Source organism: Dermacentor andersoni, chromosome 11, assembly GCF_023375885.2.
Source record: "Dermacentor andersoni chromosome 11, qqDerAnde1_hic_scaffold, whole genome shotgun sequence".
Taxonomy (NCBI): domain Eukaryota; kingdom Metazoa; phylum Arthropoda; class Arachnida; order Ixodida; family Ixodidae; genus Dermacentor; species Dermacentor andersoni.
The window spans coordinates 8,440,143-8,464,602 of NC_092824.1; the positions used below are offsets into that span (position 1 = coordinate 8,440,143).

General features: G+C 45.2%; 1 protein-coding gene across 1 annotated transcript in view; it reads left to right on the forward strand.

Moving 5' to 3' along the window:
- Dph2 (Diphthamide biosynthesis 2) overlaps nt 1-24,460 on the forward strand; it is a 79,054-nt gene that overhangs the window by 11,609 nt on the left and 42,985 nt on the right. Inside the window, exons 3-5 of the mRNA XM_050167859.3 lie at nt 2,816-3,036; nt 16,209-16,862; nt 21,284-21,472. Coding sequence (XP_050023816.2) covers nt 2,816-3,036; nt 16,209-16,862; nt 21,284-21,472 — 1,064 coding nt within the window. The remainder of the gene's footprint in view (nt 1-2,815; nt 3,037-16,208; nt 16,863-21,283; nt 21,473-24,460) is intronic.

Here is a 24,460-nt window from a genome sequence, read left to right on the forward strand (position 1 = left end):
CTCTGTGTATTCCCCTCTGCAGTAATGCCTTCGGGTGCTGCAGGTACTTGAAATAAATAACTAAATACAGCCAACCTGTCTTTCAGTGAACAAGACTCCATAAGAGTAGAACCATTTTATTTCTTTAATAAAAACTGGACAGCATTGCATGCATGTTTTGCCCATCAAAATTTAAAGAGTAAATTCTAATTTTGCTGTCACACAATCTAGTATTCTAATATACACCTAGTAACAGAACACGTGGCCATTACCTACAGTGTCTGTCACACAGTTTTACGTGCTGAAATAGATGCAGCGTTATAAGTGCAAGAATTTTTCAAGTAAAGTACTTTTACCATTCAGAATGCATTTTATCACAAGCAGACAAGAATAAGAGGGTGAGGTAGACATCACCTCTTCCTCTTGTTCTTGTTTGCTTGCACCAGTACATCAGCCACCAGGCTAAGAGATCAACCGATACCATCTCTGCTACAAAGCTAGAAAGCACTGCATAAACCCAAGACCAAGTAGCAGAATCAACAGCGAGTACACATCCATGTAGTGGCAGCAGCAGTCTAACTAGGTGGCAGTAGACCTCCTTGCCAGCTTGTGCTGGCTGGCTGTGACGGCACCAAGTGTGAACTCGCCCAGGTCTGTGTCATTGTCCTCCTTACGCTCCAGTCCCACATACCACGGAGTTTCACTGTATGAGCTAAGGTTGTACATCAACATGCAGATGGGTGTATCTTCACTTTGTGTACAAGGAAGCTTGAGTAACAGCATGGAGTGCTTTCTTCCAGAGCAGGTTTCAGTTTGTGACTCATCGAAACCCACTGGTGTAGGCGCTGGCGTAGGAATGAAAGAACATGGAGACATAGACAACCTGTCTCCCCTTACTCTTGTCTGCTTGTACAGTTAAACCTCGACATAACGAACTTCAGTATAACGAAATTCTCAATATATAACAAAGTACTTAACTTTTCATAACCTCTTGTCCATAAAACACCATATATTTAGAACCTCAATATAACGAAGTATGTTTATGTGCCATTTAAATATAACAACATTTCACCGCCACCGCTAAGTAATGCCGAAATAATAAATAGAAACGTCCACGAATGCACATGGTCGAATGATTGAATTACCAGCGGCTGTTTTTCAAGCGCACCTCTCAAATCGCGCAACAAGAGCGACCACCGAAGTGGAGCTGCATCATGTTCCGTTAAAGTCCAAGTGCAATAAGATCCTATAACACCGCGCGCACTGTGTGCTTTAGGTGCGAGTGAAAGTGTACGAGGGTGAGACAAGAAAGAAGGTGGCTTCGTGAGTGCTGTGCCTTCCCATGCGAGGAAAGGGAAAGGGGAGCTAGCTCGCAATAACGTGATCAAGCGCGCGCGCGAGGGGGCGGAGTGCGTCACATGGCTGTAAGCGTGGCTGATCGCATACGCAGCCGTGCACCATGCTTTAGAGGTAATATGCCGCATATGCAAAGAGTCGGCGTGTCGAGACGGTGTGGCACCTTGTAAACTCTCTTACCATGCATTTAGTATTGGAGGTTGCGTAATCTCGAGTTTCGGTGACCCGTTAGAGCGAGAGGGAGACGGAGCATTCGCTCCCTTCTGTTGGCGCTTTTCCTGACAGTGTCTTCCTAGTGCAGGTGACGCTATCAGCTGCAGGAGCAGAGTGCACATGAAAGCGTGGCTGGCTTCACTTAATTCATGCTGCCAAAAAGATATCATCGACATACTTGGCATGAAACCGTAGCATTCGTTGCCAATTCCCAAATATATAAATTTATGAATTTATGAATGAATTGTTTTCTTATTCAAATCTGCTTTTTTCGATTGCTTGACAATTTGAAAACTCTGCAGCCCTTTTCCGTGTAAGAAAAATCAATCGGTGACTGTACTTATTTACATAATAGGTTGAATTTCAATAGAACGGAATTTCAATCTAATGAAGCGAATTGCCGATTTTACTGACGTCACTATATTGAGGCTTAACTGTACTAGAATGCTTTCCAAGCACACCTATTAACATGTCCAACAGTTGTACGGTTTTACCATTGTTGGGGCACAGATGCAAGATATTGACACTTGCACATTATTAATTAAGGTACTCGAACCCACGACCTTTGGTGTTGATTAGAGCGAAGTTAATTAAGACACAATTAAGATTAAGATAATTAAGACACTCAAACCTGCAGCCTTTGGTGTTAACAACGGGAAAGCTAATGAAGGCACAGTTAATTAAGGTAGAGTTAATTCAGGCACTCTAACCCACAACCTTTGGTTGGAGAAAACAAGTAATAGGAAGTAACAACACATTCGAATGAGAATGTTGACTAATTTAATGAATGTCTCGTGAGCATGCAGGCTTTCACCTTCATCCCTTTAGTGTATGCTGAAGTGACTGTCAACTTTTTGTTCGGCACAGTACGCCTACATGTATCAGAAATTTTCAATGTTGTCACCGATTCTAAAGCAAAAGAGTCTTATCTAATCAGATTGTGCATGCATCATTGAAATGTGCCATGAGTCATATAAATAGCTGCTGTGCTTGACCCATGGGTCAAATTTCGACAACTGTGCTTGCCACTATCGTGATTCGAGTTTTGCTAGGCACAGGTTTGCCCAATAAAGAGTTAAATTTTTTACTAGCACTTTTGGCAGTTCTGCTCTTCACCGTAATTACAATGTGGCAGTATACGCCTATCTAAGCATTGACCATACAGACATGTCTCAAGGAGGCTTGTTTGCCTCCAACATTACCGCTCACTGCTACATCCAGCCTTGGCCTTAATAGGCTCTAACTTTGCTCGGAAATGTAATTCCAGTTGCTGTGTCGACGAAGCTGCGGCGGAGCACATTCTGGCGGATGCCATCATCCATTTTGGCCACTCCTGCCTGAGCACGCCGTCAAGACTTCCGGTGCTGTTTGTTTTTGGAAGGTCACCATGCAGCATGGAGGGGTTGCTGCAGGGACTGCAAAATGTCTTCTCCGACCCCGATGCCAGGATAGTGGTGCTTTTCGACACGCAGTATGACCACTGCAGCTGTAAGTAACGCTTGTGCACAAGTTGGTGATAGCCTAAAAATGGGCTTGCAAAAAACTGCTAACTCAAAGATGATTTATATAGATGTGCCAGTGAATTACATTCGCTCGTTTCTGTGGCATCACAGAAGAGGCAAACTTCTTTCGGTGTTGGTGTTCCTTAAGAACTGAATTTTTGAGTTTGGAAGCACAGATGACAATCATAATGCAGCTTTGTGGACAGAGCATAATCTACAATCTTAGTTGTCATGGAGCACAGCCTGGTTGGTTTGGCATCATCAAAGAGCAGCAGCCAGAGTGAACTGAAAAAAATCATAATTTTGCACGTTTCTTCATATCGCTCATAGAGAAATGATATGAAATTGCGGTGGCATGGAGTGTTAATGCTTCTTTATTCTAATCCCCATCCAAGCAATTATATTTTTCAAGCTTGGAGTGGCATCTGATTCCACCACAATAATAATAAACTGCAGGAAGCCAGTGAGATTACACTAGTCTTGGGTTAACTGCATTAGGAAGGTATACTGAGCTATGAAAAAATGTGCTCTCACCAGAGCAGGAGTTGGCCACTTGGTCCAGTACACTAACTGTATCCCATTTATAAATCTCACAAGAAGAGTGTCTCACAAACGTGACCTATCGCTACTTTTCGTTGGGATAGTTCGTTCATACTTATCAGGTAATCACAAAACATGAACCAAGAACAGGACAGGAAATGTCGTGTTTGTTCTTACTTCACATTGTTTTGCATCCTATTGCACCATAAGTGTCATACAAGGAGACAGCAATCTCTGATGTGCTGGGTCTTGTGAGACTGGCGCACTATTCGCTACATGCTGGAAAGAAGCATTCATGCTACTAGACTGGGAACAATGAGCTGTGAGGATCACAGCAAATATCTCAGCAACCTGCAGTTTGCAGGGTGACATTGTCCTGTTCAGCAATGCCAAAGTTGACTCGCAACAAATGATTGAGAATCTGAGCGAGCTAAGTCTAAAGGTAGGTTTGAAGATTTCAATCCAGAAGTTAACATAATTTTCAACAGCTCAACAAAGGAGCAAGAGTTTGTGATTGTTGGTCGGCCTCTTTAGACTGTCCAGGAGTATGTGCATGTCTAGGCCAATGTGACAATTGTTAGTGCACTGTTGTACCAGCTGTAGTGCCACCGGCTACTGGCGCCACCTACTGCTGCGAGCAGAAGGGAAGTCACGGGAGCAGGGCTTGAGCAGTTTGGATGTAGCAGTAAACCAGTTGTTGTATGTCCACTGTTGAGCTTGGGTCTCAGCTCCATTCTTTTGGCCTCTACATGTGACAGAACTGGCAACAAAGGTGCACTGAACTACATGAACAGCCACGTCTACCTTCGGTAGGATTGAAGCATTCAAGGGGGAAGGCGGCGCCTGGCTTACTTACGTGGAGCGTGTCCAAGAGTTCTTCGAAGCCAACAACGTCGTGCCAGCAAAGAAAAGGTCAATTTTCTTTAGCTGCTGCAGGCCTCGTACCTATACACTACTTCGCAACCTACTAAAACCGGAAACACCCCAAGATAAAATGCTCGATGAGATACTGGCCGTACTTGACAGGCACTATGCCCCCATGCCATCTGTCATAGTGCAACGGTTTCACTTGAATTCGAGGGGGCGTTTCGAAGGAGGAGCAGCCAGCGACTTTGTTGCAACCCTGAAGTGTTTGTCTGAACACTGCAATTATGGAACCAAACTCACCAACATGCTGAGAGACTGAATAATATGTGACATAAACAATGCAGCGGTTCAGACGCCCAGTTCTTCCCAGTTCCCAGTTCTTCCTGGGATATGATTTTCTTATACTGTCTAACCCACTTATTATGATACTGGTTATAATAATGAGAAGCTGCTACACCATCAACTTTTGTATGTTTTGCATGGTGAAATAACTTGGATACTACAATGCCCCGATGACGCATTATCGGTTATAATGATGAAGTCTGGCTGCTCAGCATCCGAGCTGAAAGGTAGTGAAATGCGAAATCCTTAAAAGAAAAAAAGGAAAGCAAGAAGTTAGAGCTGCTGCATAGAACGACAGAAAGCTGAGCTAGTTGGTAAGGATTCATTATGCAAAAAAGAAGTGAGGCGTGCAGACAAGACACAAGAGTATAGAAGTGGACAACACAAACGCCGACTATCAACTGAAGGGAGCACTGAGGCGAAAAAAGAAGACACAAAACTCACCTGCGCATGCTCAGGAATGGTAACACCACATGTCAGTCAGGTACACGTGCCGGTCTACGTGAGAGATAACTGTTAAGGCACTTAATCTCTTCCTTATGTAAAGTAATCGAAGGCTGACTCACGCACGCACTTCCACCATTATAGATATGCCATGCCTCTACCATAAGACGCGTATCTTCATTCTTATGCCTGTACAATATCGCGCATTCGTCTAACTCTGGCGTGCAGTTACAATCTCCGCAATGTAGCGAAAGATTACAAGGCGATCCACCGGTTAACGACCTTTTATGTTCCATTAGCCTCTGATTGATACACCGTCCCGTTTGCCCTACGTAGAACTGGCCATAGCTAAGGGGAATTTTATAAACCACACCCATACGACAGTCAGTAAAACTGTTGTTCTTATTGTGCTTCACTGGACAAATATCTGTTAGTTTTTTGCCTTTTACCCGCTCCTTTTTATTCTGTACGGCAGCGCATATCTTACCTAGCTTATTGGGAGCAGTGAAAGCAACATTAACATCATATCTACTTGCAACTTTTTTAAGCCTGTGCGACACTGAATGAATATGCGGAATAGCCACTACTCTTTTTTTGCTATTACTACTTTCTGTAATCACGTCCGTCCCTCTCGAAACCGACTTCTTTAGGCGCTCAGCCACAGTGGCCGACGGCCGACAGTGGCTTCATTTTCGCTGCTGCATGATGGTCTGCTGCTCGAATGGCCGCCGCACCCTCATTTTCCAGCCTTCTTCACGCGTCTCTCCCGTCGCCTTTACACCCCTCCAAACACAAATGGGCTGCACCCATATCTCTACACTGTGCCACCCTACGAAACACGAATGGACTGTGCAAACTGCGCTACTCGCATCTTGCTCGCTGGCTCCTCATTCGGCGCAGTTCTGCAAACAGCGTAATCGCCCGTGTTCATCTTTGTTGGTTGCGTCGAAACCGTTCCTGGCCGCATCGTTTCTCAGCCTCTTTTGACTCGCCATCGAAACGGAAGATGACTGACCCGCCCGGTGATAATCGGCAATGCATGACCTTGCCGGTGAAAAGAAGGTGCACGGTTATAGATTTTTAAACTAAACCAATGAGGCGATCGTCACGAACGTGCTTGCATCGGATGACGACGGCGACGACAGCAGCGATGACGCGGTAGGGCAGGCTGCCTCAACGTTGTCCTCACAGGAGGCCCGGCAGATGATTCAATCGCTCCGGGGCTTCATTTTCGCGAGGAACATTCAGCTGCACTACATGGAGCACCTGGGTACCTTGGAGAAGGATGTCGGCAAGGCTGACGGGCATAGGGTTTTCTCGTGCAATGTAATGTATGTGACGAGACGCTTGTGGCGATCTTGCCTCAGTGTTTCTTCTAGATTTCTCAAGCTGACAGGCTGCCTCAGCAACCTCCTCGCATATTTTAAAAGGCCCCTTTTGGGCCCACCAAAGCGCTGCCTCGGCGGTGCTCGCATATCGCTTGCCACTCGTGACCCCTCTTTGCAGTTATAGCAGCGCCATTCTTTAACGCGGACAGCTGTGGCTTGTTACACGTGGTCAGAGCGCCCAGGAAGCAGTTAAACAAGTGAGCACAATCAGCAGCCAGATGGAGGAAGGTTGTGGGACCCCCACAGCTGCTGGCAAGCCAGTCACATTTACAGCTGACTAGAAGGCAAGAACCTTTGCCACTTGGTCATTCGCAGGCGGAGCCGGCTTGTACTGCAAATGCCTCCAAGCATGTTCCATGAGGCCGTCAGCTGCCTTAGCTAACTCCGCGAGATTTGCAGACTGTTTGCCTTCTACAGTAGAACACCGCTGATACGTTTTTCACGGAACCGTAAAAAAAGAAAAGAAATGAGCCAGGAAATGCAAGAGCCAGGAAATGGGGAAAATCGAGGAGTAAAAGTTGTGGTAAACTGCTCACTTTATTTTTAACTCTTACATTTCAAAAAAGTTGCAGTCTTGCCTGAAAGGCAAACCATCGATTTCAATAGCAAATTAGTAGATAACTATACAAAGTAATGATAGTAGGTTTATTGGGCCATGTAAACTTGTTCACATTTGCTTATTAAGTAAATTAACAAGCATATTGGCAGTGCACTATGGCAAACTCAATGGCCGGGGACACTCGCTGTCAAAACACCGGTGTGAGGAAGCGTGACAGCAGCAGCGAGCGAAGTGACCTTTGTGTTGCCTATCGCTTCAACGCAAACTGACCGGCAAGAACACAGCACGCACAAAGGCATGAGCCGTCAGCGCACCTAGACCCAGCCTCCAATGCAAATAGCTTCCAAAGTGTAGCCAGCACGACTGTGCTCGTCCCCGCAGTACGCAGTTGCTGCCAGAGTACAACGCCGCCCCTCCTCCCGTCCCCGGTGCCTCGCACGCGACGGAAGACAGCGTGCTTCCTCCCCGCTTTCCTCCCTTGCATGCGCAAGATTGAGCTGCGATCGTTGGCTTCCCTCGTGTGCTTTCGCTCGCACATATAGCATAAGGCGTGCGGTGACGGTGTTATCACCCTGGGACCTTATATGAAACATACTTTGGCTCATGCTATGTGTGCACCAAAAACGCCATTCTTTCTTGATTTCCGTAAAACTTTCGGCTCCTTTGCTGATAAAATAAATTTTTTTAGAGCATTTCTACATGCTTTATAGTGATGATATTTCGGAATCAGGCAGAAAAAGAGTTACAGAAACTGAAAATGTGGTTTTCAATAAATCAATTATTTTTTTCCATGTTTTGCGATGCGAAAGTCATGTTTCCCCGTAAGGGGGGACGCGGCAATTGAAGTGGTCGAATTTTCAAAATTTTCTATATTCAGATTTATTTATTTTTCGGTTCCATGGACCTTTATTTACCTCGTAGTGAAGTATTATAACTGTACTGAAGGCACTGGGCAGTGGGCATGGTGCTGGTGCAAGAGAAGAAGACGACGAGAAGTGCTGGCTTCCCCGTTTCGATATAGCGCCGACCTGTTTAAGCCTACCACTACAACATAGAACTAGTGCTGCTAGGCGAACACCCCTGTTGTATTTGGTGGAGCTGCTGGGTTTCTCTTCGACATCCTGGAACTCCGCAGTTGGACGCTACCACCAGCTACTGCAATGGATGAACCAGCACCGTCCCAGGCTGCTGCTCCCGTGCCCCCGGCCATCGTCTGCTCTGGCGTCATCCGGCAGCGCGATCCAGCTATATTTAGCGGCACAGACGACCATGACGGGGAAGACCGGCTCGCAGTTCATCCGTCAAGAAGTCATCCGTCAACCCAAGCCGTCGACAACCTTGGCTCCTTCGCTTCGTCACATCACTCAGACACAAGTTGCCACGGCGCTGCCATCTGCCCCTCCTCCGCAGCCTGCAGCTGGACCGCTAACGTACCCTGACGTTGTCGCCCGGCCTTACGCTCCTCCGGCTCCTGATGCCTACCCGGGCCACTGGCATCTTCCATGTGCCGCCGCCACCTTCACGCCCAATTGTCGTCCCTTACTCGGCCGCTGGAGCCCTTGCCGTCAACCCGTGGCGTACATCTGACAACCGGCCAATATGCTATTTCTGCCATTTTCCGGGCCACGTAGCACGATTCTGCCGCCGTCGCAGCCCCCGTTTATCCGACAGTGGGGGCGCCTCAAGCTATAGGCCTGCTCGACTTCCACGTCAGGACCCATCTAGCCTTCCTCCGGACTCATCTTACAGTCGCCTCCCTTTCGATGCACGCCGGTCACCTTCCCCACGTCGCCGATCCATTTCCCCGTTGGTTCGCCGACCCAGCCCAGCCCGAGAGGAAAACTAACAGTAGCAGTTCCAGAGGCAAGAACTGCGTTTACGTCGAACATTTCAAGGCCTCATTCTGCACCGGCAAACAAAATTGAACTGTCCGTAGACGGCGTCACCGTACATGCACTTATCGACACCGGAGCCACCGTTTCTATTATTAGTGAGAAACTCTGCCACAATTTGAACAAAGTGACGATTCCCCTTACCTCTCTTTCTCTGCGTGCGGCAACCTCGCAGCGCATTCAGCCTTCAGCATCGTGCAAAGCCCGGGTTGTCATTCAAAGCGTTATGTATGTTATCGAATTTCTCGTCCTACCTCGTTCCCGACGTTATTCTTGAATGGAATTTCCTATCTGTCAATCAAGCTCTTATCGACTGCGTTCGCCGAACTTACGTTATCAGTGCCGTACTTCGACCCTGACAACCATTCTTCTCCTAAAGTTGTTGCCACCTCTGACATCGATATCACATCTTTCTCCGCCGCTCTGGTTCCTGTGTCATGTAACTCTGCTGCGAACTCATCTGTTCTGTTTACACCGTCGACCACTTGTGTGCGCCACTGGAACCTTCTGCTTCCGTCTGCTGTCATCACCTATTGCGACGGTTCTGCTGCCCTTTACGTGTGCAATCCGTCCGCCTGCCCATCATCCCTCATCCGCGGCAAGTGCCTGGATACCTCTGAAGCTTTCAATTGCGTTCTCCCGGCCACCATGTTTGGTGATACGGCATCACTTCCGATTTTTGCCGTCACTCCTCCCGCCGCGACCGCTGCCCCTGTAGACGTCTTCGCTCGTGCCGTCGACGCAGAACTCACGCCTACGCAGCACACAGAAATCATCAAGCTCCTCCAACGTTTTCGTTCCTCATTTGACATTGACCAACCGTCTTTGGGCCGAGCCTCCACAGTCGTTCACCGTGTCAACACTGGTCAACAAACACCATTGCACCAGTGTCCGTATCATGTGTCGGCTGCTGAACGCCGTATCATCAACCAGCACGTTGACGACATGCTGGAGTGTGGCATCATCCAGCCCTCTAACAGTCCCTGGGCATCTCCAGTTGTCCTCATTAAAAAAATAAATATGGCTCCATTTGGTTCTGCGTCGACTATCACCGCCTTAACTGAATAATGCGCAAAGATGTCTATCCTCTGCCACGCATCGACAATGCCTTGGACTGTCTGCAGGGAGCGGAATTCTTTTCCTAGCTGGATCTGCGCTCCGGGTACTGGCAAGTGCCGATGGCAGAGGCCGATCGCCAAAAGACAGCCTTCGTAACACCTGATGGGCTATATGAATTTACCGTCATTCCGTTCGGCCTCTGCAACGCGCCTGCCACTTTCGAGTGAATGATGGCCACCAGTCTTCGAGGGCTGAAGTGGAAACCGTGCCTCTGTTATTTAGATGACATTGTGGTTTTTTCCACTGACATTGCGTCGCACCTCAGCCGCCTCGAGCAAGTACTTGCAAGCCTCTCCACTGCAGGCAGGACTGCAACTAAATTTGAAGAAATCCCACTTCGACGCTCGCACGTTTACTGTTCTCGGCCATGTAGATTCAAAAGACGGTATCCTCCCGGACCTCACAAAACTTAGCACCGTATCCAAGTTCCCTAAACCAACCACCATGAAAGAGCTTTGCAGCTTCATCGGCCTCTGCTCATATTTCCGATGCTTCATCCGTAACTTTGCCTCTATCATTGCCTCCTTGACGCAGCTTCTCACCGGCAGTTCTGACCTATCAGCTTGGTCCCCGGCGTGCGACGACGCATTCCAATAACTGCGACGCGTTCTCACCTTGCCTCCAGTACTGCGACTCTTCGATCCCTCTGCTCCAACTGAGATACATACGGACGCTAGTGGTGTCGGGCTCGGCGCTGTTCTTGCACAACGCAAGGATGGCTTCGAAGAGTATGTCGTCGCGTATGCCAGCCGCTCCCTTACCAAAGCCGAGGCGAACGACTCGGTTACTGAGAAGGAATGTCTGGCCATCATTTGGGCTATCGGAAAATTTCGTCCTTATGTGTACAGGCGTCCATTTGACATCGTGACCGACCATCATGCCCTATGCTGGTTATCTTCACTAAAAGATCCAACTGGTCGGCTTGCCCATTGGGCATTGCGCCTACAAGAGTACGACATCCGCATTGTTTATCGCTCAGGCCGAAAACATTCAGACGCAGACGCTCTATCCCGGTCACCCCTGCCCTCTGGTCCTGTCCACTCGTCTATTTCAACCTGCGGTGCCTTCGCCCTCAACATTTCCGACATGCCATCAGAGCAGCGCAAAGACCCATGAATCTCTTTGCTTATTGACTTCCTGTCTAGCCAGTCGCTAGTGCCAATCTCTTGGACGCTCCGTCGTCAAGCCGTGCACTTCCTCATTCGGGATAACCTTCTGTACCACCGCAACTACAATTCGAGTGGCCGCGAGTGGTTGCTTGTTATACCCCGACACCTCCGCTCCGACATCTGCACCATGTTCCACGACGACCCACAATGCGGCCACGCTGGTGTATTAAAGACATACTCTCGCCTCCAGCTTCGGTACTACTGGCGCGGTATGTACCGTTTCATTCGCCAGTATGTCCGGTCGTGCCACATATGCCAACGACGCAAGACGCCACCTCAACATGCCACCGGCCCCTTGCAACCTTTACCATGCCCCGCGCGCACCTTCGATCGCGTCGGCGTTGACCTTTGCGGTTCGCTTCCCAACACTCCAAGCGCAACCACTGGGTTATATTTGTTGCTGTCGACCACCTCACGCGGTACGCTGAAACTTCAGCCCTAGCATCTGCCACAGCAAAAGACGTCGCCAGTTTCATTCTTCAAAACCTGATTTTACGCCATGGAGCACCTTGAGAATTACTGAGCGACCGCAGTTGCATTTTCCTCTCTGATGTCCTTTCAGCATTGCTAAAGGAGTGTCGCATCATTCACCGCAGTACCACAGCATATCATCCTTAGACTAATGGGATGACAGAACGTTTCAACCGCACCCTTGGCAACATGTTGGCCATGTATGCTTCATGCATCACATTTTGTGCTGATGGAATTTCATCCATAATCCAGAAGACTAAGCTATCATCGTCATTTGGCATTGATGAAATTAACTCTAAACTTCTAAGAAACACAAGACACATGGCTGCATCATACTTGTCCTTACTGTTCTCACAGTCACTCTCTTCAGGAAACATGCCGGGTGATTGGAAAGTTGGAAGGGTCATTCCAGTCTACAAAACCGGTAACAGGAATTCTCCATTAAATTATCGACCCATCTCGCTAACAAGCGTGCCGTGCAAAATCATGGAACATGTCATCTACTCTCAAATCATTGCCTTCTTGGACAGTAATAACTTTTTTCACCCTTCACAGCATGGTTTTTGCAAAGGTTTTTCTTGCGAAACTCAATTAGCTATTTTCGTTCATGACTTGCATACTAACCTTGACATCAATGTACAAACTGACGCAATCTTTTTAGATTTTGCAAAGGCATTTGATAAAGTATCCCACCAACGTTTGCTACTAAAACTTCAACTGTTGAACTTGGACCCTAACGTTCTAATCTGGATAAATGAATTTTTGTCTAATCGCACACAAATGGTTTTTATCAACGGTAACCTATCAAGTCCCCTCCCAGTAACCTCTGGCGTGCCCCAAGGATCTGTTCTTGGTCCCCTGTTATTTTTAATATATATTAATGATTTACCTCAGTGTGTCTCCTGTAATATACGCATGTTTGCAGATGACTGCGTCATCTACCGCTCTATCAATAACTCATCTGACCATACTGCACTCCAAAATGATCTTAACAGTGTTTTAGAATGGTGCAGCAATTCGCTGATGACCCTTAACGCCAAGAAATGTAAATTCGTGTCCTTCTCCCGCCGTCGCAACCCTTCCTTCTTCCCATATGAAATTAATACCACACCATTAGAATCAGTACAATCCTATAAATATCTAGGTGTAACCCTCTCACGATTTGTCTTGGCGCCCACATGTCACTAGCATTATCTCTGCAGCTAACAAAACCTTAGGTTTTCTAAAACGGAACCTACGGCAGGTCCCATCAGATTTAAAATTACTAGCATATAAGTCACTTGTCAGGCCGAAACTGGAATACGCGTCAGCTATCTGGAACCCGCATCAAGCATATCTCACCGACGCATTAGAATCAGTTCAAAATCGTGCTGTTAGATTCATTCATACCTCATATTCATATGACGTCAGCGTTTCATCATTGAAATCAGAATCCGGCTTGTCAATACTTTCATGTCGACGTCGCATTTCCAGTCTTTCCCTGTACCACAAGTTCTTCTTTTCCTCCCTTAATCAAGAGCCTTACATCACAGCAGCAGCACGCATATCTCATCGCACCAGCCATCCACTTCAAGTGGCACACCCACGTGCACGGACAACCACCTTCGCAGCCTCCTTTTTCTTCCGTACCGCCACAGACTGGAATGTCCTTCCCGCCAACATCGCTAATACGACTTGTCCATCTTCGTTCACGGAACTTGTAACCGACCATTTTTTTAAATAATTATTTCTGACGATGTTTTGCTATCTTATAAAAACCCACCCCTTATGTAATGCCCCTACCGGGGACCTTTAAGGTAATAAACTGAACTGAACTGAACTGAATCTGACCACTCAAATTGGGATTGCATTCTACCTTTCGTCACCTACGCTTACAATACCACCACGCAAAGCACCACTGGGTTCTCCCCTTTCTTTCTCCTTTATGGACACGAACCTTCATGCACTACGGACACAATTCTACCATACCGGCCAGATTCTTCGGAGTGTACGACTGTTTCTAGAGCGGCTGCTTACGCCGAAGAATGTCATCAGCTCGCTCGTTCCTTCACATCCCAGTAATTAACATGCCTCTCTACTTACATGAGTCGGACTGTGTTTCTTGTATATGTGCGCCTATTCCATACGTGGATTGTGTGAAATATCTTGGAATCTCTTTCGATAATAACTTGTCGTGGCACCATCACTTATCACTTATTTGTTCTAAACTGAGGTCAGTAGCTTGGCTGTTGTTTAATATCAAAAGTTTTGCACCCTTGTCCATAAAAAAGATTATTATACATGCACTGGGTTACAGTGGGTTGAGATACGGCATTAAAGTCTTCGGCTTCTGTTCGGATCATTGGAGATGCAGGGTAGACAGGATTATAAAAAAATGTTCTTAAAAATGTTGCCTACAATTCCCCAATAGTAACAGCTGCAAATATCTTCTGTAAACTTGGTCTACCGAATTTTCATTCATTGCTTATAAAAACAGTTGTCATCAAACATTTTTGGAATTTTGCATTCAAACGCAAAAGTGCCACCACAGGAGAACTTAGAAAGCACATCCGTTATGTAGTTCCCCATTCAGCCACAAGGTATGGTGAGGCCAGATGCTGTGCATATGTGCCGGACATCTTTAGCAAATTACCAGATGAAATTTTTAACGTGACATTGAAAAGCACGCTGATAGAATTATTAAAGCAGCTATGGTGAAATTAACCACCAGAACATTTCTGCATCATAATATTTTCTTCTTCAACTTCCTTTAAGTAGAGTAACCAAATGTTACCTTGTTCTTTTCCATTTCTTGTCATTCATTTTATTTCTTTATTCTACATGTCTCATCAATTCATGTAATTTTTTAAATATTTCTTTTATTGCCATGTGTATCATGACACGGTCCTACAAGCCAACTGAGGCTTAGACCGGCCTGTTTGTGTTTCGCATTTTTATTGGCAATAAATATTATTATTATTATTAGTGTATCACGCATGCAGACGTCCTCTTCAGGTGCTGTGTGCTTAATTGTGCACACCAAGATAGTGCATCAAAATCAAAGCGCTGATGAAAATAATAATACTTAAAACACGTTGCATGCATCTTGAAACACTTCTGATTTGACCTGTACTGCAAGTTTGAGCAATATGGGTAAATAATTTTAGCGATATGTGTTGGAGGATAGGCAGTTGGGTGCTCACTCTCAGTGTCAGCATGTCATCGTGTGGCGGGTCCACCTCATTCATTCTTTTTCACTGTGCTTCACAATGTTTTCACTATCAGGCATATTTTTGAAATGGTAGTTTCCAAGTGTGCTAGACATGAAATAGTTGATGATCTCATATCTGATACTCCTGTAGCAAGTACTTGCATGGAGTCCACATTCTCTAAACGTGACAAAACTCACTGAAGAGTTAAAATTCTTAATTAGTTTTGCAGCTGTACACTTCTTGTTGTTCTGAACATGCAAGAACTGTTGTGAAACTAAATTTTCAATGGACAGAAACAATTTGCTCCTCAAGGAGACAGGCATAGATTTGTGTGTCTCTTACTATGCTGTATCATGAGAAGCCAACAAACACTGGCACCAAGGACAACATAGGGGAAATTACTTGTGCTTAATAAATTAAATAAATTAACGATCAATTAATGGAAATTAAAGTGGATGAAAAAACAACTTGCCGCAGGTGGGAACCGAACCCACAACCTTCACACTTTGCGTGCGATGCTCTACTAATTGAGCTACTGCGGCGGCGTTTCCCCATCCACTTTCTTGGGTATTCATGTGTATTAGTAGAACCCTGGGAGTGTTAGCCAGCGCCACCACTCACAGACCTTGGCGGCGGATGTGGAACGTCCTTTCTTGCCGCAGGCGTCACGAGAACGGGATCTTTTTGGATGAAGGCAACTGGTATGCTACCTGAAGGCATCAGTGTTGCCGGATTCGAGGCGGCGTTTCCCCAAGAAAGTGGATGGGGAAACGCCGCCGTGGTAGCTCAATTGGTAGAGCATCGCACGCGAAGTGCGAAGGTTGTGGGTTCGGTTCCCACCTGCGGCAAGTTGTTTTTTCATCCACTTTAATTTCCATTAAGTCATTGGTACTTTATTTCATTTATTAAGCACAAGTAATTTCCCCTATGTTGTCCTTGGTGTCAGTGTTTGTTGGCTTCTCATGATATGACTTATAAAAATCAGGCCCCTCGGTTAAACCCCTTTCTTCTCGTTTCTTACTATGCTGGTCACACTCTTCCTAGATAGACAGAATTGCAGCCGCTGAATTGAAACCTTTTGTTGTTTTATTCAGCTGCAAATTTGAATAACAGAGGCATCCTGCGCACACTTGTTGTTCCTCCCTTTGCCAACATGGCTTTCGTGCTTTACTGCAGGTGACATCTTTACCAAGATCTCGGCCCTGTTCAGAAATGCCATCTGCTCTGAACTGGTCATACCGTCTATGCAGCAGGAATTGAAGGACGACAGCAGAGGGATAAAGGGCATAACCAAATGCTCACGGAGATTTCATCTTGCAGAAAACACCAGCCTTGCCGACTACTCTGTACTGTTCATTGGACCCGAGAACCGGACACTGACAAACATTGTTTTCACGTTTAACAATTGCTCGTGCTACTCGTACAACCCAAGCACTCGGAAGACTCGTCAGGAGAGCCTGGCAGTCAACCAACAGCTCATGCGTCGTTACTACCTCGTAGAGAAGGCGAAAGACGCCAACATTGTGGGAATTCTCGTGGGCACCCTGGGAGTTCAGAACTACCTCTCGGCAATAGGCCACCTGAAGAAGCTGATCCGGAATGCAGGAAAGAAGCCCTACACTCTCGTCACAGGCAAGCTGAATGTAGCCAAGCTCGCCAATTTTCAGGAGGTTGACGTGTATGTGCTAGTTGCGTGTCCCGAGAACACACTGCTCGACTCCAAGGAGTTCTTCCGGCCCATCGTGACTCCCTTTGAGCTGGAACTAGCCCTGAACCCTTCGAGGGAGTGGAGCCAAGTGTTTTCAGCATCCTTCAATGACATCCTGCCAGGCAAGTAGTTCAGGTTTTTCGGTGCTATGGTTGCACGGTCTTCTGCTTTAGGTTACTATCACAACACTGGGGCAGCGCCCGTGCAGCAGGGTACACTGGTGAGTCTAGGAAGCCAGTGCGCCTAACATGACTTGTGCAGTTGGATAGCACAGCAGAACTAGCCAAAAAGTGGCCAGCGTAACGTCACTGTCACACGGGCAGTCTTGGTACTCATGGAACCATGCAGATGTGGGCGCCATAAAGCATCATGCTATAGTTACTAGAGCGAAATCTAGCATAGCGTCCATGGGAACTGCAGCTATGGCGATGCAGCCACCATGGGAGTGATGGGTACAATGCGGGGATTTGCCTAAACTTTTTTCTGGCTTCAAACAGCTTTGTGATTTTGCAAACTGATCATTTTCAATAAGATATTGCACTATAAATACAACAATTTGCATGTTTATGCATCTACACAAAGATTTGTGATTAGAAAGTGATTAGAAAACTATGATTTCTTAGAAATTTAGAAAGATTTAAATACCACAAGAATGTCTGAATTCATATGGGACAAACTTATAATTTTTATGGTAACTGAACGATTACAAAAATTAAATTCTGGGGCTCTGCATCACCAAAGTTTCCGGGAGTAATTGTCAGAAAAGCATGAATCCCGAATGCATTAGCAAACAAAAGAAATTAAAGGGTGCAGTCTTTAGGGTATACTAGCCTGTCGATGAGCCTGTGTCAATTGCAAGGTAAATTTTTAACGCTGTCAGTGAATCAGACATCTCTCTACCACAAAAGTGGATCCTGCTCCAGGTCCCTTCGGAAATGTTGGTTGTACACTGGAACTTGTAAAACCCTGTCTAGGGAGGCCTTCTCGGTCATTGTCAGGGTGAGTTTAGTATGTCACCCAAACCACAGTGGTGCATCGCACAGAAGAACAAACTCAGTCATAGTGGGCCATTTCATTCGCACAACAAATGTGCAGCCTGTTCAATCAAGATTTTCTCTGCGAATGAAATGTCTCATTGCATAAAACTGACATGAGGAGGACACGTCGTCAGGCTAGTTTGTGCTTGTTTAACATAATGCAGCGTTACAACACAGCCAGTGAAAGACGTGTCACAGGCGCTACTAACAGCTTCACTCAAAAAGCTAATCACAATAGTTTTGGAAGGTCTCTAGGCGGTTAATCAGACACAACCTAAAAGGGTAACTCATGGTAAGTTGTTCTTGGGCAAGTTGGCTGGTACTTGGTGAAGCCATTGTAGCACAAATAAAACAAGCACAAAGAACAGAAGACCGGTCACCATGGGCAGTACATTGACAACTTATCTGTTACAGTCCCCTAGAAGACAAGAAAAAAGATGTACAGAATAATACACATGGCGATCATGTCGGCGATTAACACACCATCTAATTTGACCTATGTAGGCCCAGCAGCACCAAAATATATATATATATATATAGACCCCCAGCAGCACCAAAATCTTTCTGCAATGATTTACATGGTGTTCTAAACAATCTAACTGTTCGGTACCCTATGTCACCTTTGTTTATTCTGGGGGACTTTAATTTTCTTAGTATTTTGTGGAGAAGTGATTTCGTGTTCCATGCCCTGGCAAAAGCTCATCCGAGGATGCACAATTTCTGAATATCTGTTCAGACTTTACTTGTCACAGTTAGTACATGAACCCACTCATACAACTTCTACATCATCTAACATCCCAGACCTTATTTTCACCACTGTGCCTCACTTTTTTTCTAAACTGATTTACTCCACGGCGTGATCACTTTATCATTAATTTCACGTTGAAAATGCATGTATCTTCCAAGAGGCGATCTAAAATTATTGTTGACTATAACTGCGCTGACATACCCTCAATTACCGTTGAACTGGAAATGTTTACCAGTGACTGCCTTAATAAATTTGATGAATGCTCTGTCGAAGAAAACTGGTAGCTCTACAAAAATAAATTGCTCCACTTAATTAACCGGTATATATGTACCTCAAAAGCAGATTCCTTATAGCTCACGCTCACCTTGGTTCAACAATTCCCTTAAGCGACTATGCAACAAAAAGAAACATATTTTCCGTCATGCCAAACATACCAATCTTGCCAATCACTGGGATGCTTGCCATCGTGTAGAAGCCGAGCACATTTATGCTGCTAGCAATGCTAAAAAACCTATTTTAATGTCACACTGCCATCCCTCTTACTAATTAACCCACGTAAATTCTGGAGCATTGTCCACAACAAGAAAGCTGACCCTATTCATTTAGTTCATGTTGATGGCAGTGATGTTGACGAAAACCAGTGTTGCACTGTGTTAAATGAAGTGTCTACCTCATTTTTTTGTGAAAATAACCTTGCTGAGTTACCGAATATTCCTCATTCTTTGTTTTGTGCTATGGATCCCATAATATTTGATTGAGTTGGTATTAACCGTTTGATTGATAATCAAAAGATCTCATCTTCTGCAGGTCCTGAGCTTATTAATTCAAAAATGTTAAAATGTATGGCATTATTTTCACCTGTTATTCTATCTAAACTCTTTACTCAGTCAGTACAGTGCTCATCGCTTACAAACTGGAAAATGGTGAGGGTGGTTCCAGTCCATAAATCAGGTAATGCAGATTGTCGCGAGAACTACCGACTCATCTCATTAACTAGCTTTCCATGCAAACTCTTAGAACACGTAATATATTCTCACCTCATCGATTTTCTGGAAAGCAACTCGTTCTTCCATCCATCTAACATGGTTTTAGAAAAACTTTTTCATGCGATACTCAACTTCTTTGTTTCACTAACGATTTTTTCACCGCCTTAGATCAAGGATTCAATATTGACTGTATTTCTTTAGATTTTGCCAAAGCTTTCAACACCGTATGTCATAACCTACTTATCCATAAACTTAATCAGCTTAATATTGACCCACATGTGTTGTCTTGGATTAAGGAGTTTTTTTCTAATCAAACTCAATATGTCACAACCAATAACTATTCATTTGCTTTGTCAACAGTTACATCCGGAGTGCCACAAGGCTACGTCCTGGGGCCTTTACTTTTCTTTATGTATATTAACGATCTCCCTAACTGTGTAACGTCATTATCAATTAATCTGTGCGCAGACGATGGTGTAATATACCGAACGGTCACTAACCCTGATGATTCACATAAACTGCAAGGAGATCTTTACGATGTATCACTCTGGTCTAATAAATGGCTCGTGAAACTTAATGCTAGCAAGTGTAAATCAATGTGCATATCACGTACGGCCAGCAACAGCAATCAGTGCCCGTATGTATTAAATGACACTTCATTAGCTTTCATTAACGCTCACAAATATCTTGGCCTTCACATAACTAATGATCTCTCATGGGATATGCATACTAATTATATTACTGCTAATGCTAATTGCATGTTAGGATATCTTCGGCGTAACTTTTCTACCGTTCCTACTTTGGTAAAATTGACACTCTACCAAACCCTAGTTTGCTAAAAACTAGAATATGCACCTGCCATTTGGAATAACAACCAAGCATCACTAACCATAAACCTTGAAGCGATTCAAAATCAAGCAGTTCACTTTATTTTATCTAGCTATTCCCGCCATTCCAGTGTAACACATATGAAAAGAACCCTCAATCTGCCAGATCTTTCATTACATCGCAAATGTGCTCACCTTTGCCTATTCCACAAGGTTTATCACTCTAACCACGTGCTCAAGAATCAACTTATCACCCCACCTTTCTACATTTCATCCCGTTCTGTCCACAGATATAAAGCTGCCGTTCCATCCTGCCGAACGAGCAAGTATCATGATTCCTTTTTATCCCGCACAAGTGTCAACTGGAGCCACGTTCCTGCTTCCATCATTCAGATCACAGATACATCTTCATTCAAAACAGCAGTCTACCACTCTATCGCTTAACGTTTTCCTTTATACCATTGTCTGTATATTACTTTGCTTTGTTATGTACAACTCCTTTCTGTAGTGCCTTAGGGCCTTGAAAGTATGTATAAATAAATAAATAAAGAAACTGTGGTATAAAGTAAACTATGCCTGGTGGGCATTTCTCATTTGACCTGGCTTGCTTCCTCTGGCATCCATGCTTTCTGTTTTCACATAACAGTGAGTTTTTATGGCACCTAAAAGAACCACAGCTATGTTGTGCCTGCCTGCCACCTTCCTGATGTCTTTGAATGGGTAGCGGTCATTGTGTCTGGTCTTTTGCCCTTCGTGTTTGTCTTACTTGTGCTTCAATGGCTTCACCAATTACCCAGCATGCTTCAATATTTAGTGTCTCTTTGCTGCTGTAAGACGATGCACAGTAGCAGAGCAGCTTTACGAATCCATATCAGAATCGTGTCACCAAATGTCCACTGTATATGCGTGGCAACCACGTCTTTTGTCTTCCCTTCCCATCGGCAGGTGGTGAGCTGTACTTGGAGCTCACAGAGCAATCCTCACAGCCAAAGCACGACGTCTCCCTGATCACTGGCAAGATAAGAAGCCTCGGCATTGAGGACAAAACGAAGGACGAGGGCAGCACCGCACACGGTGCACTCGTGGCTAAAGAGGCCACGGTCACCATGCCCGTGCTCCACATTGCTGCTGCAGGTATAGCTGTCTTTCCTTTCAATGTGTTTGTCACTGGTGGGTGGTTCTGAACAGGTTCGAGCATGTTGAGTGAACAAGTGCAGCGCGTAAAACATGTAGTTCTAACTAAGTTGCATGTGCCAGATATTATGGTGCTGTGCACATGGCAAGGAGACCACCTTTCCTCTAACCAGAGAGAGAGAAATGAGATGGGAAAAGCAGGGAGATTAACTGGAAGAGGAGCTTCTGGTTTGCTATCATACACAGAGGGAAGGGTGAGGGGAATAAGTACAATGGAAAGAATACCAGAGAAGTAAAGCAAACGCGCAAGAAAAAAAAAATAGAGGAGGTCGGGAACACCTGCGAGAATCATAGTCCAATAGGCCACTCAAACTCAAAACTTCAATAGTGCCTCGGCTGTCTTCTGGAGTGACGACTATAGACCATGTCTACCATAGAGTTTTCCTTAAAGATTACTAGAGATAACCTATTGTAAAATGCCTTTTATTGCGTTTTAGAATGCTGCAAGGCAGGCTGCGTGGTCATCAACTAAGAGTCCTTGGTCGTGGCACTTCGCTCTCTTCGTCTTCGCTCGCTCATCGAAATGTTGATATGATAATAATAATAATCATAATAATAATGTTTCTTTTGCCGTCATACATGTTAGAAGGGAGGGCAGAGGGGAAAAAGCTGCTCGCAGACAGCTTGATGAGCCCACAACCCCTGGTCTGTTTATTTTGGCTAGCACAGGGCAATGGTCGAACAGAAACAGATTCTAATTACAGTACAAACCATAGAATAACATGAAGTCACTGCGAAAGGAAGTATCCAGGATCAAGCATAAGGCGAAGATTCTGGTAAAAACAAGAAAATAAATCAAAGCTATCTAATTTGCAGGTGTTCAAAAGAGAGGCTAACGTGTAGGATAAATGCTGTTGTCCAGTAGTATTTACTAACCAGCTTTCTGCATATCGAGTTGGGTAGTATGGTATTTGTTTTGCAAATTTGCAAGAAATTTAACCTATTGAAGTTATGTCTTATTTCTGTTTTGAACTTCACGCTCAGTCGGTACTTATATAAGCTGTGTATACTAATTATTCTGGAATTGTGAGAAAGTTGAGCTGTGTGGGATCGGTAAGGTGCATTATAAACATGACGAAGGTATTTATTCTGCAAAAGATGAATGCGTTGCAGGTTGAGGCTCCCCATATGAGTTGGCAGTAGTTGAGGTGAGAAAAAAAAAGGGAGTTATAAAGAAGCAATTTAGTTCGTGGTTATAGCTGATGTTTTAATTGGCCTATCATACCGGTGATTGGGGCCATCTTTGTTGTTAGTTTATATGATCGTCCCAGGACATATGGCAAGAGAAAATTACGCCCAGACATTTGAAACTCTCTACAATATCTGTGTTGCAGAAGTTCAATACTGTGGGTTGGTATGGCAGAATGATTTTGTTAATTGGTCGGAAAATGACTGCCTTAGTTTTCTGTTCATTTATACGCATAGCGTTTGAAATTGCCCATTTTCCTAGTGCAGTCAAGGTTTTGCTACATGCGGATATCATTCCAGAGATATTTTTTCCTGAAAAGAACATAGTAGCATCATCTGCATACATAATAAATCTTACATCAGGATTTATGTTTACAATCTCGTTAAGGTACAAATTAAAGAGAAGAGGTCCTAGCATGCTACCTTGTGGCACACCAGTTTGGATAGATTTAATTGCAGAAAAGGAACTAGTTAGCTGAACCACTTGCTTTCTCTGGGATAAATACAACCGTATTAGTTGCAAAGCCTTACAGCGGACTCCATATTCATGTAATTTTTGCAATAATATGTTACGATCCACCAAGTGGAAAGCCTTTGAAAAATCGACAAATACGCCAAGTGCCATACACTTTTTTTCAAACTGTTCAAGTATAAATTCTTTCTGTGCAAGAAGTGCCAGTTCAGTTGATTTATTTTTGGTGAAGCCATATTGATGTGAAGTAAGCAGTTCATACTTGTTAATGAATTTGGATAAACGCAAGTGCAAAAGTTTTTCGAAGACCTTCGAAAACAGGTAGTCACCCAAATCATTTCGGTTGCCTTTTTTATATATTACAGTTATAATATTTCCTTACAATATTACATATTGTACTGAAGGCACTGGGCAGTGGGCATGGTGCTGGTGTGCTGGTGCAAAAGAAGAAGACGACGAGAAGTGCTGGTTTCCGCGTTACGATATAGCGCCGACCTGGGGCCGTATTCTGTAGCGGTTCGCTTTGGAACCGGTTCGGTGTGGCTGTTGCCATTGGTCGGCGCTTCCTTGTCGTCATCCGTGGTATGCGGGACGACAAATTTTGTTGACGTCACACAGGTTGTCAATCATCTGGAAAGGAACCGGTTTCCTGCGACGAGAGGAACCGCGAAGAAGTGGTTCGCTCGAGGGTCGCGCACGATGGCAAGCATGATGTCGAGGGTTGCTAGGGCAACCGTGGCTGCCGGCTAGTCTCGCGCCAGCTAACGAGCCGGCACCTAGACGAGACAAGACAGAGACGGCAATGGCGGCTCCTTTGGTTGTGCTGCTGGGGAGCGCCGAAAGACAACGACGTGCCGCGTTCGGCATGGCCGAAGAAGAGTTTCGAAGGCCTTTTAGGCTCTCCAAAGACATAGTACGACGTCTTTGCGATGAGCTGGAAGAACATCTCGGACCTCAAAGATTTCGTGGTGTCGACACTACGATGAAAGTGCTGTGCGCGCTGCGGTTTTTTGCCACCGGGAGCTTTCAACAGTGCGTCGCGAATGAAGAAGCGATTGCACTGTCGCAGCCTTCGGTCAGCCGGATCATTACAGCCGTCGCCAAGGCCATTACGGTTGTGGGCAAAGAAAAAGGATGGGTTAGATTCCCATCCACGGCACAACAGAAAGCCGCCGTCAGCTGCTGGCTCAACACACACGATGCCTTTGCTAGGTAGGGATGCTCCTTGACAAATGAAACGAGTATTTCGCGCTGCCTCGCTGAAACAT